We start from the raw sequence: 17,746 nt of genomic DNA on the forward strand, positions 1-17,746 counted from the left end.
TCGCACTGAGGCCCTACATGGTCCTGATTAGATCTTTCCTGAGCCTGGACTGGCATAGTGCTCAATGGCTTGGTATAGATGATGTTCTCTTATGGATTGTGACATGCATCAGAGGAGGCCCACCCAAAGGAGACCTCTGTCTTCAGACCAGTGTGCCAGGCCTCCTGAGACCATGGAGCTGGCCAGGCCTGGTAAAAACTGGGTGCACCTGCAGGAGAGCTAGCGTCACTCCCATAAAGCTCCTAGAAGCTGTGAGTGGAGCAATGCTCCCTAGAAGGCATCAGGGCAACCAAGCAGGGTCCCAGGGTGGGAGAGTGGTGCCCACCTGTGCTAGTGGGAAGGGTCCCTGGGTGGGAAAGCGGTGCTTACCTGTTCAGAGGGGCAGGATCCCTGGGTGGGAGAGTGGTGCCCATCTGTGCAGTTGGGAAGGGTCCCTGAAAGGGAGACCGGTGCCCACCTGTGAAGAGGGTCAGGATCCCTGGATGGTAGACCGGTGCCCACCAGTGCAGGTAGGCAGGGTCCCTGGGAGGGAGCGCGGTGCCCACCTGTGAAGAGGGTCAGGATCCCTGGATGGGCGACCGGTGCCCACAGGTGCAGGTAGGCAGGGTCCCTGGGAGGGAGAGCAGTGCCCACCTGTGAAGAGGGTCAGGATCCCTGGATGGGAGACTGGTGCCCACCTGTGAAGAGGGTCAGGATTCCTGGATGGGAGACCGGTGCCCATCGGTGCAGGTAGGCAGGGTCCCTGGAAGGGAGCGCGGTGCCCACCTGTGAAGAGGGTCAGGATCCCTGGATGGGAGACCGGTGCCCACCGGTGCAGGTAGGCAGTGTCCCTGGGAGGGAGCGCAGTGCCCACCTGTGCAGAGGGGCAGGCTCCTTGGATGTGAGACCGGTGCCCACCGGTGCAGCGGGGGTGGTGTACAGCGATGCCAGCCTCACCCACAGTAGCAGGAGGCGAGCCTGCAGCAGTGCTGCTTGGAGGGAGCTGTAATGTCATTATTTTGCTCTGCCTTGGCACAGACGCCCGCAGACGGTGGCTTCGTGCACTTCATTTCACGCTGGGCTGAGCTGGGCCTGGGCCAAGGCCGGGGAGGTACAGAGGTGACCGGGCAGAGGACGCCGCGCTGCCCACGGGTGCTCTGTCCAGGGAACTTTCCATGTTTCAGAATGAGGTTCCCTTCATCAAGGCAGCAGGGGTTCGGGGGGGCGCACCCCGGGATGGTGCGTTATTGCCCATGTGACTGTTCGTTACAGCAATGCTCTCTGTCTGTGCCCCCACACCCCTCTCCCCCACCCCTTTCCTCCAGATGCACTGGTCTCTGCCTACTGCAGGGCCAGAAAGGCGCATTTATGGATAAATGTTACCATCTTACTCGTAAAGCACCCCCCAGAGCGCGTGGCGCAGAGTGAGGCGCTAGTGATGAGGTGACGTTGAGCGTGAGGTGAGCGTGAGGATCCTCCACTCACAGGGTGTATGAGAGTGTGAACGTGACGGGTCACACACATCGTGTGTGCAGGACAGACGTCATACAGAGTGCATGCGCAATCGCTGCTAAGGGTGGGCAGAACTCGTGGAGTTTCACCGTGGAATTCCGCGGAGTTACATAAAAACTCAGCAAGATTCCACGGAGTGGGCGGAATTCGGGCACATCGCGCAGCTCCTGCTGATTTATAGCACCAGGAGCTTGTTCCACATGTTAAAATTAGGGCGAGCGGCACCACACGGTGCTGCAGAAGGCCCTGCTTCTTTCTGCCGCTAGAATAGATTTTCTACTCGAGAGGCAGTTTTCTCAACGTGAAAGGTCGTGACCTGCCATGACTGCCCACATTGGGAAATCTCACCAGAAGGCGTTCTAGCTTCCAAAAATCACACTAGTGGTTGCAAATTCTCGCTTGCACTCGCCAACAAACCGCATACGAGAAAAAACTCTGTCACGCGGCAGTTGGTGGAGTTTTTCAGGATCTCTGCGCTATACGCAGAGTGCGGAGTGGACAAAATTCCAAAAACTCCACCGGCGGAGCAGAATTTTTCACCCACCCCTAATCATCGTGGCAGTGCATTGAGATAAATGTCACAGTGATGGCGTGTCAGTTAATGGCCTCTTGCTGGACAGAGAGACAAGCAGTGGTGACAGAAGGACAGACCGGGTTGAGATCTTCACTCCATCGTATGGGACATGGGTGGAGGGGGAGTGTGTGTGTCACTGTGTGAGGTAGGTTAGTGCGTACCGTCCTCTGTATAGGCACAGGCCTTCATGTGTCGACAAACAGAAGATGGAGGGCTTGGGTGAGGCTGACCAGGTCCTTTCTTCAAGGATTCCTGAACCTTCCTCAGAGATATTTCCCCTAGCGGCACCCTGGTGGATAGGACAGAGGTATCCTTCCAGTTGCCTCACCTGGGTACCCCCTGCCCATCCTGACCCATGCCCGTCTCTCAAGGGATGTCACTGCAGGCGGGTTACAGCGGTAGTTAGTGGAGGCGCCTTTTATGCCCCTCCGTGGTATGTCCACTTGTCTCCTGTGATGGTGCTCTCCCTTCCAAGCCCTCTTCCTCCTGCATGTGGCTCTGCCAGGGTGGAGCTAAGTAAAAACAAGCCATGAACTTCCCCAAATCACTCCAGAGAGAGGTTTCTGAAAATCACACAGTTTAAGCACAGAAGAAAAAAGGTTGGAAAAACCGAGAATTTAAAATGGTCAGTTTATCTGCTCTAGGTACCAAGGATTCTGGCTGACCAGTGCCAGCTCCACACACCAGAGTGGAGGGAGCAGACGTTTGTGTGTTACCACTTGGGTATGTGATTGTTAGGCTCCTTTGCAGGTTAGAGACAAACCCAGAGGCAAGACCCTACGAGATGAACTGCAGACATCCTGGAGCAGGAGGAGCTGCCTGGTGGAAGCAGGGGGTTGCTTTACTCCACCCCAACAGACGAGCCTGGCTTCTGGAGTCTTCATCCCGGTTCCCTGATAACCTAGGAGCATCATCCTAGCTACCTGGTAACTAAGGATCATAGCCATCATCCTGACTATCTGGTAACTAAGGACCATCATCCCAACTACCTGAAAACCACGGAGCATAATCCCAGCTGCCTAGTAACTAAGGAATATCATTCCAGCTACCTAGTAAACAAGGAGCATCATCCCAGCCGCCCGGGAACTAAGGATGCTCATCATCATCCCAGCTACTTGGTAACTAAGGAGCATCATCTCAGCTACCTCCTATCTAAGCTGGCTGGTAACTAAGGATGATCACCATCATCCCAGCTTCCTGGTAACTAAGGAGCATCATCCCAGCTACCTGGTAACTAAGTAGCACCATCCCAGCTGCATGGTAACTAAGGAACATCATCCCAGCTACCTGGTATCTAAAGAGCATCATCCCAGCCACCTGGTAACTAAGGAGCATCATCCCAGCTACTTGGTATCTAAGGAGCATCATCCCAGCTGCATGGTAATTAAGGCGCATCACCATCATCACAGCACCCTGGTAACTAAGGAGCATCATCCCAGCTACCTGGTAACTAAGGAGCATCATCCCAGCTGCAGGGTAACTAAGAAGTATTGGCATAATCGCATCTTCCTGGCAACTAAGTATCATCATACCAGTTTCCTGCTAATTAAGGGGCATCATCGTAGTTAGTTGGTAACCAAGGAGCATCATCCCAGGTACCTGATAACCAAGGAGCATCATCCCAGCTACCCGGCAACTAAGGCTCATCATACTGGATACATACTAAGGAGCATCATCCCAGCTAACTGGTAATTAAGGAGCATCATCTCAGCTACCTGGTTACTAAGGAGCATCATCCCACTTACTTGGTAACCAAGGAGTATCATCCCAGCTACCCAGCAGCCTGGTAACTAAGAAGCATCGCCATCATCCCAGCTGCCTGGTAACTAGGGAGCATCATCCCAGCTACCTGGTGGGGTATAGTTTCTTCAAATCAGTAACGTTACAAACTAGATAATTGCAATCCAAAGCCTATGTGGGTCAAAGCTTGAGGCTTAAGACCTGGAGAAGGCAGAGGAGGGAGGGTGGTTCATGCTAAGCACAGCTTGTAGTGACAAGTGAGCTATGGAACGGGCATGGGAAGAAGAGGGGCATGGCATACAACCGTAATTACAAATATGTAGTAGTAGGCACAGATGGGAAAACAATGTATAACTCCTCCTGAATGGGAATTATAGCTATTATTGTAGTACACATCTTCTACTGCCAGGGCTTGTCACAGTGGACAGGCATCATGATAAGTCTTGCCTTCTACAGAAATCTGAGAGATTCCATGTAACAAAGTACTTGCCTACAGGCTTTAGCACAGTATAATAACAGTTTACCCTTAAAGGCCTATTGGCTTTAACACACATATATATATATATAAAAAAAAAAAAAAAAAAAAAAAATATATATATATATATATATATATATATATACACATATAATCACAATAATTGTCATACCTACTGGCTTTGTTGTAACTTTTCACAATAAACAGATTAGGCTGAATACATCTAATATGACTTTTGCGGACCACCAATCAGGGACATATCATCATTGGCTTGTCACCGTAACCAACCCAGGGCTGCTGTATTGAGTACATGCTTCCTCCCAAGGCGTAAAGAGCACTACACACCCTCTTCTTTCAGTGGGAGCACATGCCTTCTGAGCAACTAAAAGCTTGTAGGGAAGTAGTCCAACAGGCTGGTGGAGCAGAAGCTCCTCTCGTAGTCAGATGTCTAAGAGCTGTTTTTTTCGGGTGATCACATAAGGTATAGTGACAGCCGCGCCATCAAGCCAGACCTAAATATAAGTCCAGAGTTTCACTTAGGACTCCACCAATGTTGCTGGGGTGGCTGAACTCCCAGGCTGGCTAGTCTTGAGTCAAGTTCAGTCTTTCTTCTTCCACCAGCCTCTTCTTCCTGTCTCTTTATCTCATGAATCCCAAGGCTGCCTGGTCTTGATTCCAACCCATGCCTCTTTCTTCAACACACTTCACTTCTGGTCTCTTTATCTCATGAAGGTCAGTGCTGCCTTTCATTCCACCTTATGCCAGTTATCCAACACCCTACACTTGCTGCCTCTTTATCTCATACATTTCAATGCTGCCAGAATGTGATTCCACCTCATGTCTTATTGTCTCATTCTTCTACCACCGTACACTTCCTGTCTCTTTATCTCATGAATACCGAGGCTGCCTGGTCTTGATTCCAACTCAGGCCTCTTTCTTCCACCAGCCTCCTCTTCCTGTCTCTTTATCTCATGAATTTGTGGCTGCTTAGTCAGGATTCCAACCCATGCCTCTTTCTTCCACACACTCTACTTCCTGTCTTTTTATCTCATTAATCTCAGTGCTGTCTAGTCATGATTCCACCTCAGGCCTCTTTCTTCCACCACCCTACACTTTGTCTCTTTTTCTCATTAATACCCAGTGGCTAGTCTTGATTCCACCTCATGTGTCATTGTCTCGTTCTTACACCACCCTACACTTTCTGTCTCTTTATCTCATGAATCCTAAGGGTGCTGAGTCTTGACCCCACCTCGGTCCTCTTTATTCCATCGCCCTACACTCTGTCTCTTTATCTCATGAATCCTAAGGGTGGTGAGTCTTGATTCCACCTTAGACCTGTTTCTTCCACCACCCTACACTCTGTCACTTTATCTCATGAATCCTAAGGGTGGTGAGTCTTGATTCCACCTTAGACCTGTTTCTTCCACCACCCTACACTCTGTCTCTTTATCTCATGAATCCTAAGGGTGGTGAGTCTTGATTCCACCTTATACCTGTTTCTTCCACCACCCCACACTCTGTCTCTTTATCTCATGAATCGGAGGCTGCCTAGTGTAGAGACCACCTCAAACCTCTTTTTTTCCATCACATGAAACATCTGGTCTCTTAATCTCATGAATCCGAGGCTGTCTGGCTTTGATTCCACCTCACGCCCCTTTCTTCCACCACCCTACACTCTGTCTCTTTATCTCATGAATCGGAGGCTGCCTAGTGTAGAGACCCCCTCAAACCTCTTTTTTTCCATCCCATGAAACGTCTGGTCTCTTAATCTCATGAATCCGAGGCTGTCTGGCTTTGATTCCACCTCAGGCCTCTTTCTTCCTCCACCCTGCACTTCCTTGTCACTGAATTTTACTCCTGCAGGTTAGTTTTCATTTCTGCCACCGACCCCACCCCCCCCCACCCTCCACCCCACACTCTCACCGTGGTGTTCTCTGTCCCCTCCTCCTTGGTCCCGTGGGCCACTGCACAGCTTGTGCACAGGGCCCTCGGGAGTAGCTGGTGGGTGTGAGGTCAGAAGAGGCCACTGTACAGGGCATTAATAGGACACTCAGTGAGTAATCAGTGAGTGAGGAGATGGGGAGGCCGCAGCACACATCATTGTGGCCTGGATCTATGCACTTTAGTAATGTTTTGCTTTTTGCACATATGATAGTTGAGTCCTTCTGATGACGCCAACGGCACCGCCTGCCCGGGTCTGTGCCCTGGAGGAGTGTTCCGGCTGCTGAGCGAGAATGACATGCTGAATGAGCGTTTTGTGTTTTGGTACAAAGAGCGCATCATTCTTGCAGGAGGCCACTGAGTACCAAATCCGTTTCCTGCACCGAGGGCGAGTTCACCTGCTCGGTGGTGACGTGGCTTGGCCTCTGCGCACCGCGGCTGAAACTTTTAGGGAAGTTTTAAAGTTTGGATTCCGGGAGCGGAACACTCGGGGCGTCCCCGGCACTAATGTCTTTCGATTCTCTGTGCTGGGGAAACGGGTTCAGACGCATAGAAAGTTATAATAAGTTTTAATGTTGCAGATGTCTGAATGAACCGTGAAAATAAATAAACTTTTAACAATCCCATCACTGATGAGTCCGTGGAGTATGAGCGGCGCCGTCTATCCCAGACTTGGGTCTGAAGCGGTCTCTTGTGTAGGGACAGTGGCTACGGCCCTCTCACTCCCTCTCTCTCTCCATCTGTCTCTCTCTCTCTCTCACTCACACTCTCTCATTCTCCTCTCATGCTCCCTCTTTCTCTCTCACTTCCTCTCTATCTCTCTCAACGTCTCTCTCTTTGTTTTTCCATCTTACTGTCTCTCTCCCTCTCACTCTCTAACTCTCCCTCTCTCCTCTCTCTCCCTCTCTCTCTCTGTGCCTCTCTCATGCTCTCTCTCTACCTCTGTCGCGCTCTCTCTCTACCCCTCTTCCTCCTGTCTGTCTTATCTTCCTCTCTCCCCTGCTCTCTCTCGTCTCTCTTTCTTCCCCTTTTTTCTCTCTCTCTTGCTCTCTTTCTGTCTCTCTTTGCCCCTCTCTCTCCCCCTCTATCTCTCTCTCCATTCTATCTCTCTCTATTTTCTCTCTCTGTCTCTCTATTCTTTCTCTCTCTTCTCTATCTCTCCCCGTTTCTCTCTCTATCTCTCCGTCTCTCCCTCTCTCCCCCTCTCTTTCTCTCTCTCTCCCCATCCCCTTTCCCTCTCTCTCTCTCTCTCCTCCCTCTCTCTCTACCCCGTCTCTCTATCTCTGCCTCTCTCTCCTCTCTCTCTCTCTGTCGTTCTCTCCCTCTTTTCTTTCTCCCTCTTCTCTCTCCCCCTCTCTCTCCCTTCCTCTCTATTCCTCACTGTCTCTGTCGCTCTCTCCCCCTCTCTCTCTTTCTCTCTGTCTGTCTCTCCCGTCTCTCTCTCCCTCTCTCTCACCCCTCTCTTTTTCTTCCTGCGACAGACGGCCCTGGGGGTGAAGATCCTGGGCGCGGTGCCGGGCCCCTGTGACCAGGGCCCCCGGGAGCTGCTGTCCCCTGAGAGCGGCAGCCGGGTCAAGCAGCTTGAAGTCCGCATCAAGGAGCTGAAGGGGTGGCTGAGGGACACCGAGCTCTTCATCTTCAACTCGTGCCTGAGGCGCGAGAAGGAGGGCGCCGTGGACACGGAGAGGCAGGTGCAGCACTTCAAGGTACGGCCACGTGGGGGGGTCCCCGCCTAACATGGGGGTTCACACACGGTACTCAGACACACCCCGAGACTCCCGCGCGAAGAGGGACCCCATCACCTCACGCAAGGGAACACGGGGGATCCTACCGCGCTCACACAGAGGGACCCCAAGAATATCACGGGGTGAGGGGCCAAATGGGTGTTGGGGGAACTTACTGGGGGGTAAGGAAACCCTCTGCTTTCAGGCAGAGGGCACCCGAACACCTCACAGGGAAATAGGATTTCATACAAAGAACACAGGCTTTTACAAAGGGAGAGGAGAACCTTACACAGAGGACCTGAGAACCTCGCACAAGTACCCCAAGAACCTCACAGGAAGAGGACCAGGGAATCCCACGGGGAACCCAGTCCTTTCAAGTGCAGGATACCCGAGTATCTCACGGGAAACCTAAGGATGTCAGACTAAGAAGCCGAGAACCTCACACAGAGAACATGAACATCTTACAGAGAACCAGAGAACCTCACACAGAGACCCAGAGACTCTTACATAGAGAACCAGAGACTCCTACACAGAGAACATGAGAATCTCACACAGAGAAACAGAGACTCTTACATAGATAACATGAGAATCTCACACAGAGAACCAGAGGCTCTTACACAGAGACCCAGAGACTCTTACACAGAGAACATGAGAACCTCACACAGGAAACATGAGAACCTCACACAGAGAACACAAGAACCTCAGAGAACCAGAGAATCGTACAAAGAGACTCAGTGAGTCTTACACAGAGAACATGAGAACCTCACACAGGAAACATGAAAATCTAACACAGAGAACCAGAGAACTTCACACAGAGAACACAAGATCTCCAGAGAACCAGAGTATCTCACAAAGAGACTCATGAGTCTTACACAGAGAACAGGGACCCTAAGAACCTCACAGGAAGAGGACCAGAGAATCCCACGGGGAACCCAGTCCTTACAAGTGCAGGATACCCGAGTATCTCACGGGAAACCTAAGGATGTCAGACTAAGAAGCCGAGAACCTCACACAGAGAACATGAAAATCTTACAGAGAACCAGAGAACCTCACACAGAGACCCAGAGACTCATACACAGAGAACATGATAATCTCACACAGAGACCCAGAGACTCTTACACAGAGAACATGAGAACCTTACAGAGGAAACATGAGAATCTCACACAGAGAACCAGAGAACCTCACACAGAGAACACAAGAACCTCAGAGAACCAGAGAATCGTGCAAAGAGACTCAGTGAGTCTTACACAGAGAACATGAGAACCTCACACAGGAAACATGAAAATCTAACACAGAGAACCAGAGAACCTCACACAGAGAACACAAGATCTCCAGAGAACCAGAGTATCTCACAAAGAGACTCATGAGTCTTACACAGAGAACAGGGACCCTAAGAACCTCACAGGAAGAGGACCAGAGAATCCCACGGGGAACCCAGTCCTTACAAGTGCAGGATACCCGAGTATCTCACGGGAAACCTAAGGATGTCAGACTAAGAAGCCGAGAACCTCACACAGAGAACATGAAAATCTTACAGAGAACCAGAGAACCTCACACAGAGACCCAGAGACTCATACACAGAGAACATGATAATCTCACACAGAGACCCAGAGACTCTTACACAGAGAACATGAGAACCTTACACAGGAAACATGAGAATCTCACACAGAGAACCAGAGAACCTCACACAGAGAACACAAGAACCTCAGAGAACCAGAGAATCGTACAAAGAGACTCAGTGAGTCTTACACAGAGAACATGAGAACCTCACACAGGAAACATGAAAATCTAACACAGAGAACCAGAGAACCTCACACAGAGAACACAAGATCTCCAGAGAACCAGAGTATCTCACAAAGAGACTCATGAGTCTTACACAGAGAACAGGGACCCTAAGAACCTCACAGGAAGAGGACCAGAGAATCCCACGGGGAACCCAGTCCTATTAGGTGCAGGACACCGGAGTATCTCACGGGAAACCTGAGAATGCCAGACTAAAAACCCGAGAACCTCACACAGAGAACATGAGAATCTTACACAGAGAACATGAGAACCTCACACAGAGAACACAAGATCTTCAGAGAACCAGAGAATCTTACAAAGTGACTCAGTGAGTCTTACACAGAGAACATGAGAACCTCACACAGAGCACGTGAGAACCTCAGAGAACCAGAGAATCTTACACACAGACCGGAGAGTCTTACACAGAGAACACGAGAACCTCAGACAGAGAACATGAGAACCTCGCACAAAGAATCTTACACATCGACCCAGAGAGTCTTACACTGAGAACAAGAGAACCTCACACAGAGAACATGAAAATCTTACACAGAGACCAGAGACTCTCACACAGAGAACATGAGGATCTTACACAGAGAACATGAGAACCTTACCTCACAGGAAGAGGACTAAAGAATCCCACTCGGAACCCAGTCCTTTCAGCTGCAGGATACACCAGCATCTCACGGGAAACCTGAGAATGCCAGACTAAGAACTCGAGAACCTCACACAGACCACACGAGAACTTCAGAGAATCTTACACAGAGACTCAGGGAATCTTACACAGAGACCCAGAGAGTCTTACACAGAGAACAAGGAACCCAAGAACTTCACAGGAAGAGGACTAAAGAATCCCACAGGGAACCCAGTCCCTTCAGGTGCAGGATACACCAGCATCTCACGGGAAACCTGAGAATGCCAGACTAAGAACTTGAGAACCTCACACAGAGCACACAAGAACTTCAAACAGAGAATCTTACACAGAGACTCAGGGAATCTTACACAGAGACCCAGAGAGTCTTACACAGAGAACATGAGAAGCTCACATAGAGAATCTTACACAGAGAACCATAAAATCTTACACAGAGCACACAAGAACCTCAGAGAACCAGAGAATCTTACACAGAGACCCAGGGAGTCTTACACAGAGAACATGAAAACCTCACACAGGAAACATGAGAATCTCACACAGAGAACCTCACACAGAGAACACAAGATCTTCAGAGAACCAGAGTATCCTACAAAGAGACTCTGTGAGTCTTACACGGAGAACATGAGAACCTCACACAGAGCACATGAGAACCTCAGAGAACAGAGAATCTTACACAGAGACCCAGAGAGTCTTACACAGAGAACTCGAGAACCTCACACAGAGCACACGAGAACCTCACACAGAGAACATGATGATCTTACACAGAGACCCAGAGAATCTTACCTAGAGACCCAGAGAGTCTTACACAGAGAACATGAGAACCTCACACAGGGAGCCCAAGAACCTCACAGGAAGAGGACTAAAGAATCCCACTCTGAACCCAGTTCTTTTCTGGTGCAGGATACACCAGCATCTCACGGGAAACCTGAGAATGCCAGACTAAGAACTCGAGAACCTCATACAGACCACACGAGAACTTCAAACAGAGAATCTTACACAGAGACTCAGGGAATCTTACACAGAGACCCAGAGAGTCTTACACAGAGAACATGAGAAGCTCACACAGAGAACCATAAAATTTTACCCAGAGCACACGAGAACCTCAGAGACCCAGAGAATCTTACACAGAGACTCAGAGAATCTTACACAGAGAACAGGGAACCCATGAACTTCACAGGAAGAGGACCAAAGAATCCCACGGGGAACCCAGTCCTTTCAGGCACAGGACACCTGAGTATCTCACAGGAAACCTAAGGATGTCAGACTAAGAACTCGAGAACCTCACACAGAGCACACAAAAACCTCACACAGAGCACATGAGAACCTCAGAGAACCAGAGAATCTTACACGGAGACCCAGAGAGTCTTACGCAGAGAACATGAGAACCTCACACATGAAACACGAGAATCTCACACAGAGAGCCAGAGAACATTAAACAGAGAACACAAAAATCTTACACAGAGAACCAGAGAATCTTACACAGAGAATCAGAGAGTCTTACATAATGAACCTCACACAGAGAAAACAAGAATCTTACACAGAGAACCAGGGCATCTTACACAGAGAACCAGAGAATCTCACACAGAGAACACAAGAATCTTGCACAGAGAATCTTACACAGAGAACACGAGAATCGTGCGCAGAGAACCTTACACAAATAACCAGAGAATTGTACATAGACAACCAGAGAATCTTAGACAGAGAACCAGAGAATCTTATACAGAGACCAAGAGAGTCTTACACGGAGAACCTCACGCAGAGAACACAAGAATCTTACACAGAGAACCAGAGAATCTTACACAGAGAACCAGAGAATCTCACACAGAGAACCAGAGAATCTCACACAGAGAACACACAATTCTTGTAATAGAGAAAGAGAACCAGATAATTGTACATAGAGAATCAGAGAATCTTATACAGAGAACCAGAACATTGTATATGGAGAACCAGATAATTGTACACAGAGACTCAGAAAATTGTACATAGAGCACCAGAGAATCTTATACAGAGAAACTTACACAGAGAACACGAGAATCTTACACAGAGACTCAGAGAATCTTACACAGAGAACAGGGAACCCAAGAACTTCACAGGAAGAGGACCAAAGAATCTCACGGGGAACCCAGTCCTTTCAGGCACAGTACACCCGAGTATCTCACAGGAAACCTAAGGATGTCAGACTAAGAACTCGAGAACCTCACACAGAGCACACGAAAACCTCAGAGAACCAGAGAATCTTTCACAGAGACCCAGAGAGTCTTACACAGAGAACATGAGAACCTCACACAGGAAACACGAGAATCTCACACAGAGAGCCATAGAACATCACACAGAGAACCAGAGAATTGTACATAGATAACCAGAGATTCATACACAGAGAACACAAGACTTTTACACAGACAAAATGAGAATCTTACATAGAGAGACAGAGAATCTCACACAGAGAACACAATAATCTTACTCAGAGAATTGTACATAGAGATCCAGAGAGTCTTAAACAGAGAACATAAGAATCTTACACAGATACCCAGAGAGTCGTACTCAAAGAACACGAGAATCTTACATAGAGAACAGAAACTTTTACACTGAGAACCGGATAATTGCACACAGAGAACCAGACAATCTGAGTTAGAGAACATGAGAATCTTACATAGAGAATCTCTTTCACATAGAACATGTGAATCCTATATACAGAACCATAGACTTTTACACTGAGAACCAGAAAATTGTACACAGACAACCCTACACAGTGAACATGAGAATTGTGCACAAGACATGCAAATCATACACAGAGAACACGAAAATTTTACACAGACAACATGAGAATCTTACATAGAGAGCCAGAGAATCTCTCACAGAGAACACGAGAATCTTACACAGAGAATTGTACATAGAGATCCAGAGAGTCTTAAACAGAGAACATGAGAATCTTACACACATACCCAGAGAGTCGTACTCAAAAAACACGAGAATCTTACATACAGAACAGAAACGTTTACACTGAGAACCAGATAATTGCACACAGAGAACCAGACAATCTGAGTTAGAGAACATGAGAATCTTACATAGAGAATCTCTTTCACATAGAACATGTGAATCCTATAGAGAGAACCATAGACTTTTACACTCAGAACCAGAAAATTGTACACAGAGAACCCTACACAGAGAACATGAGAATTGTGCACAAGACATGCAAATCTTACACGAACAGCCAGATACTTTTACACAGAGAACCAGAGAATCTTACACAGAAAACCTGACAATCTTACCCAGAGAACCAGAGACGTTTACATTGAGAACTGGAGACACTTGCACAGATAACTAGGCAATCTTACATAGAGAACATGAGAATCTTACACAGAGACCCTGAGAACCTTACACAGAGAACATGAGAATTTTGCACAGAGAACATAAGAATCATATATAGAGAACCAGAATTTTTTACGCAGCGAACCAGAGAATCTTACACAGAGAACATGAGAATCTTACTCAGAGAAGCAGAGACATTTACACTGAAAACTGAAGAATTTTACACAGAGAACCAGAGAAGCTAACACAGAGAACCTTACACAGAGAACATGAGAACCTTACACAGACAACCGGAGGAGAATTGTGCATAGAGAACCAGAGACGTTTACACTGACAACAAGAGAATATCACACGAAGAACCAGAGATTTTTACACAGAGAATTTGAGAATTTTGCATAGAGAACGGAAGAATTTTAAAACGAGAACCAGAGAAGTTGACCAGATAACTAGAGAATCTTGCATAGAGAACACGAGAATCTTACACAGAGACCCAGAGTCGTACACAGAGAACTTTACATAGACAAGAAGACTTGAGCATTACACACAGGAGGTCTGAGCATTGCACACAGGAGGTCTGAGCATCACACACAAAAGACGCGAGCATCACACACGAGAGGTCTGAGCATCACTCACAGGCATAAGCATCAAACATAGGAGGTCTGAGCATCCACATACGAGACAGAGCATCAACCACAGGAGACGTGAGCATCACACACAGGAGACACAAGCATCACATACAAGACATCTGAGCATCACACACAGGAGACACGGGCATCAAACACAGGAGGTCCGAGCATCACACACAGGAGACACGGGCATCAATCACAGGAGTTCTGAACATCACACATAGGAGACACGGGCATCAAACACAGGAGTTCTGAGCATCACACGTAGGAGACAGGAGCATCTCACACACAGGAGTTCTGAGCATCACACATAGGAGATGCGAACATCTCACACACAGGAGTTCTGAGCATCGCAGACAGGAGTCTGAGCATCACACACAGGAGATGCGAGCATCACACACAGGAGACACGAGCATTACACACACAGGAGGACTGAGCGTCGCAGACAGGAGTCTGAGCATCACACACAGGAGATGCGAACATCTCACACACAGGAGTTCTGAGCATCGCAGACAGGAGTCTGAGCATCACACACAGGAGATGCGAGCATCACACACAGGAGACGCGAGCATTACACACACAGGAGGACTGAGCGTCGCAGACAGGAGTCTGAGCATCACACACAGGAGATGCGAGCATCACACACAGCAGAACGCGAGCATTACACACAGGAGGACTGAGCATTGCAGACAGGAGTCTGAGCATCACACACAGGAGACGTGAGCATCACATATAGGAGACACAGTATCCCCCACAGGAGATGCGAGCATTACACACAAGACGCAAGCATCACCCACAGGAGACGTGAGCATCACACACAAGAGACATGGGCATCACCCACAGGAGATGCGAGCGTCTCACACAGGAGGTCTGAGCATCACACATAGGAGATGCGAGCATCACACATAGGAGGCACAGCATCACCCACAGGAGATGCGAGCATCACACACAAGAGATGCGAGTATCACCAACAGGAGACGCGAGCATCACCCACAAGAGACGCAAGCATCACACACAGGAGACGCAAGCATCACCCACAGGAGATGCGAGCATCACACACAAGAGATGCAAGCATCACTCACAGGAGATGCGAGAATCACACACAAGAGACACAAGCATCACCCACAGGAGACGTGAGCATCACACACAAGAGACATGGGCATCACCCACAGGAGACGCGAGCATCTCACACAGGAGGTCTGAGCATCACACATAGGAGATGCGAACATCACACATAGGAGACACAGCATCACCCACAGGAGACGTGATCATCACACACAAGAGACGTGAGCATCACCCACAGGAGATGTGAGCATCACACACAAGAGACGTGAGCATCACACACAGGAGACTGGAGCATCACACAAGGGAGACGCGAGCATCTCACACAGGAGGTCTGAGCCTCACACATAGGAGATGCGAACATCACACATAGGAGACACAGCATCACCCACAGGAGACGTGATCATCACACACAAGAGACGTGAGCATCACCCACAGGAGACGTGAGCATCACACACAAGAGACATGGGCATCACCCACAGGAGACGCGAGCATCTCACACAGGAGGTCTGAGCATCACACATAGGAGATGCGAACATCACACATAGGAGACACAGCATCACCCACAGGAGACGTGAGCATCACACACAAGAGATGCAAGCATCACACATAGGAGACACAGCATCACCCACAGGAGACGCAAGCATCACACACAAGAGACGCAAGCATCACGCATAGGAGACACAGCATCACCCACAGGAGACACGAGCATCACACACAAGAGACACAGGCATCAAGCCCAGGAGACACAGCATCACCCACAGGAGACGCGAGCATCACACACAAGAGACACAGGCTTCAAGCACAGGAGACAAGCCATCACCCACAGGAGACGTGAGCATCACACACAAGAGACGCAAGCATCTCACACAGGAGGTCTGAGCATCACACATAAGAGACGCGAGCATCACACACAGGAGACGCGAGCATCACACACAGGAGACGCGAGCATCACACACAGGAGACGTGAGCATTACACACAGGAGACGTGAGCATTACACACAGGAGACGTGAGCATCACACACAAGAGACACGGGCATCAAACACAGGAGACACAGCATCACCCACAGGAGACGTAAGCATCACACACAAGAGACGCGAGCATCACACACAGGAGACAGGAGCATCACACTCAAGTGACACGGGCATCAAACACAGGAGGTCTGAGCATCTCACACAGGAGACATAAGCATCCCAAGCATTACACGGAAGGCCCATGCATTACATATAGAGGACATATAGATCACTTGAGAGTAACACACTGGGTCCCGGGACATCACACGTAGGAGGCCAGAGAACCACAAATATAGGAGGCATGAGCAGCACACCCGGGGGTCCGGCTATCATAAACAGGGACCCAAGCATTACACATGGGAGGCCCATACGTTACATATAGAGGACATACAGATCACCTGAGGCTCACACATAGGGATCCAGGGCATCACATGCAGGAGGCCAGACAACCACAAACATAGGATGCATGAGCAGCACACCCAGGATTCCGGCTATCAAAAACAGGGACCCAAGCATTACACATGGGAGGTTCATCCATTACATATAGAGGACATATAGATCACCTGAGAGTCACACACTGGGGCCCGGGACATCACACATATTACGCCAGAGAACCACAAACCTAGGACGCATGAGCAGCGCACCCAGGGGTCCGGCTATCATAAACAGGGACCCAAGCATTACACGTGGGAGGCCCATACATTACATATACTAGAGGACATATAGATCAGCTGAGGCTCACTCACTGGGACCCAGGGCATCACACGCAGGAGGCCAGACAACCACAAACATAGGACGCATGAGCAGCACACCTAGGAATCTGGCTATCAAAAACAGGGACCCAAGCATTACACATGGGCGGTCCATCCATTACATATAAAGGACATATAGATCACCTGAGAGTCACACACTGGGGCCCGGGACATCACACATATTAGGCCAGAGAACCACAAACATAGGACGCATGAGCAGCACACCCAGGGGTCCGGCTATCATAAACAGGGACCCAAGCATTACACATGGTAGGTCCATCCATTACATATAGAGGACATATAGATCACCTGAGAGTCACACACTGGGGCCCGGGACATCACACATATTAGGCCAGAGAACCACAAACATAGGACGCATGAGCAGCACACCCAGGACCCGGCTATCATAAACAGGGACCCAAGCATTACACATGGGAGGTCCATACATTACATATAGAGGACATATAGATCACCTGAGAGTCACACACTGGGGCCCAGGACATCACACATAGGAGGCCAGAGAACAACAAACATAGAACGCATGAGCAGCACACCCAGGGGTCCGGCTATCATAAACAGGGACCCAAGCATTACACATGGGAGGCCC

General features: G+C 49.1%; 1 protein-coding gene across 1 annotated transcript in view; it reads left to right on the forward strand.

The window, feature by feature from the left end:
- AKAP6 (A-kinase anchoring protein 6) overlaps window positions 1–17,746 on the forward strand; it is a 609,087-nt gene that overhangs the window by 550,697 nt on the left and 40,644 nt on the right. The window contains exon 11 of the mRNA XM_069209097.1: window positions 7,703–7,927. Within this exon, the coding sequence (XP_069065198.1) occupies window positions 7,703–7,927 (225 nt within the window). The remainder of the gene's footprint in view (window positions 1–7,702; window positions 7,928–17,746) is intronic.

Source organism: Pleurodeles waltl, chromosome 9 (assembly GCF_031143425.1).
Source record: "Pleurodeles waltl isolate 20211129_DDA chromosome 9, aPleWal1.hap1.20221129, whole genome shotgun sequence".
NCBI lineage: Eukaryota > Metazoa > Chordata > Amphibia > Caudata > Salamandridae > Pleurodeles > Pleurodeles waltl.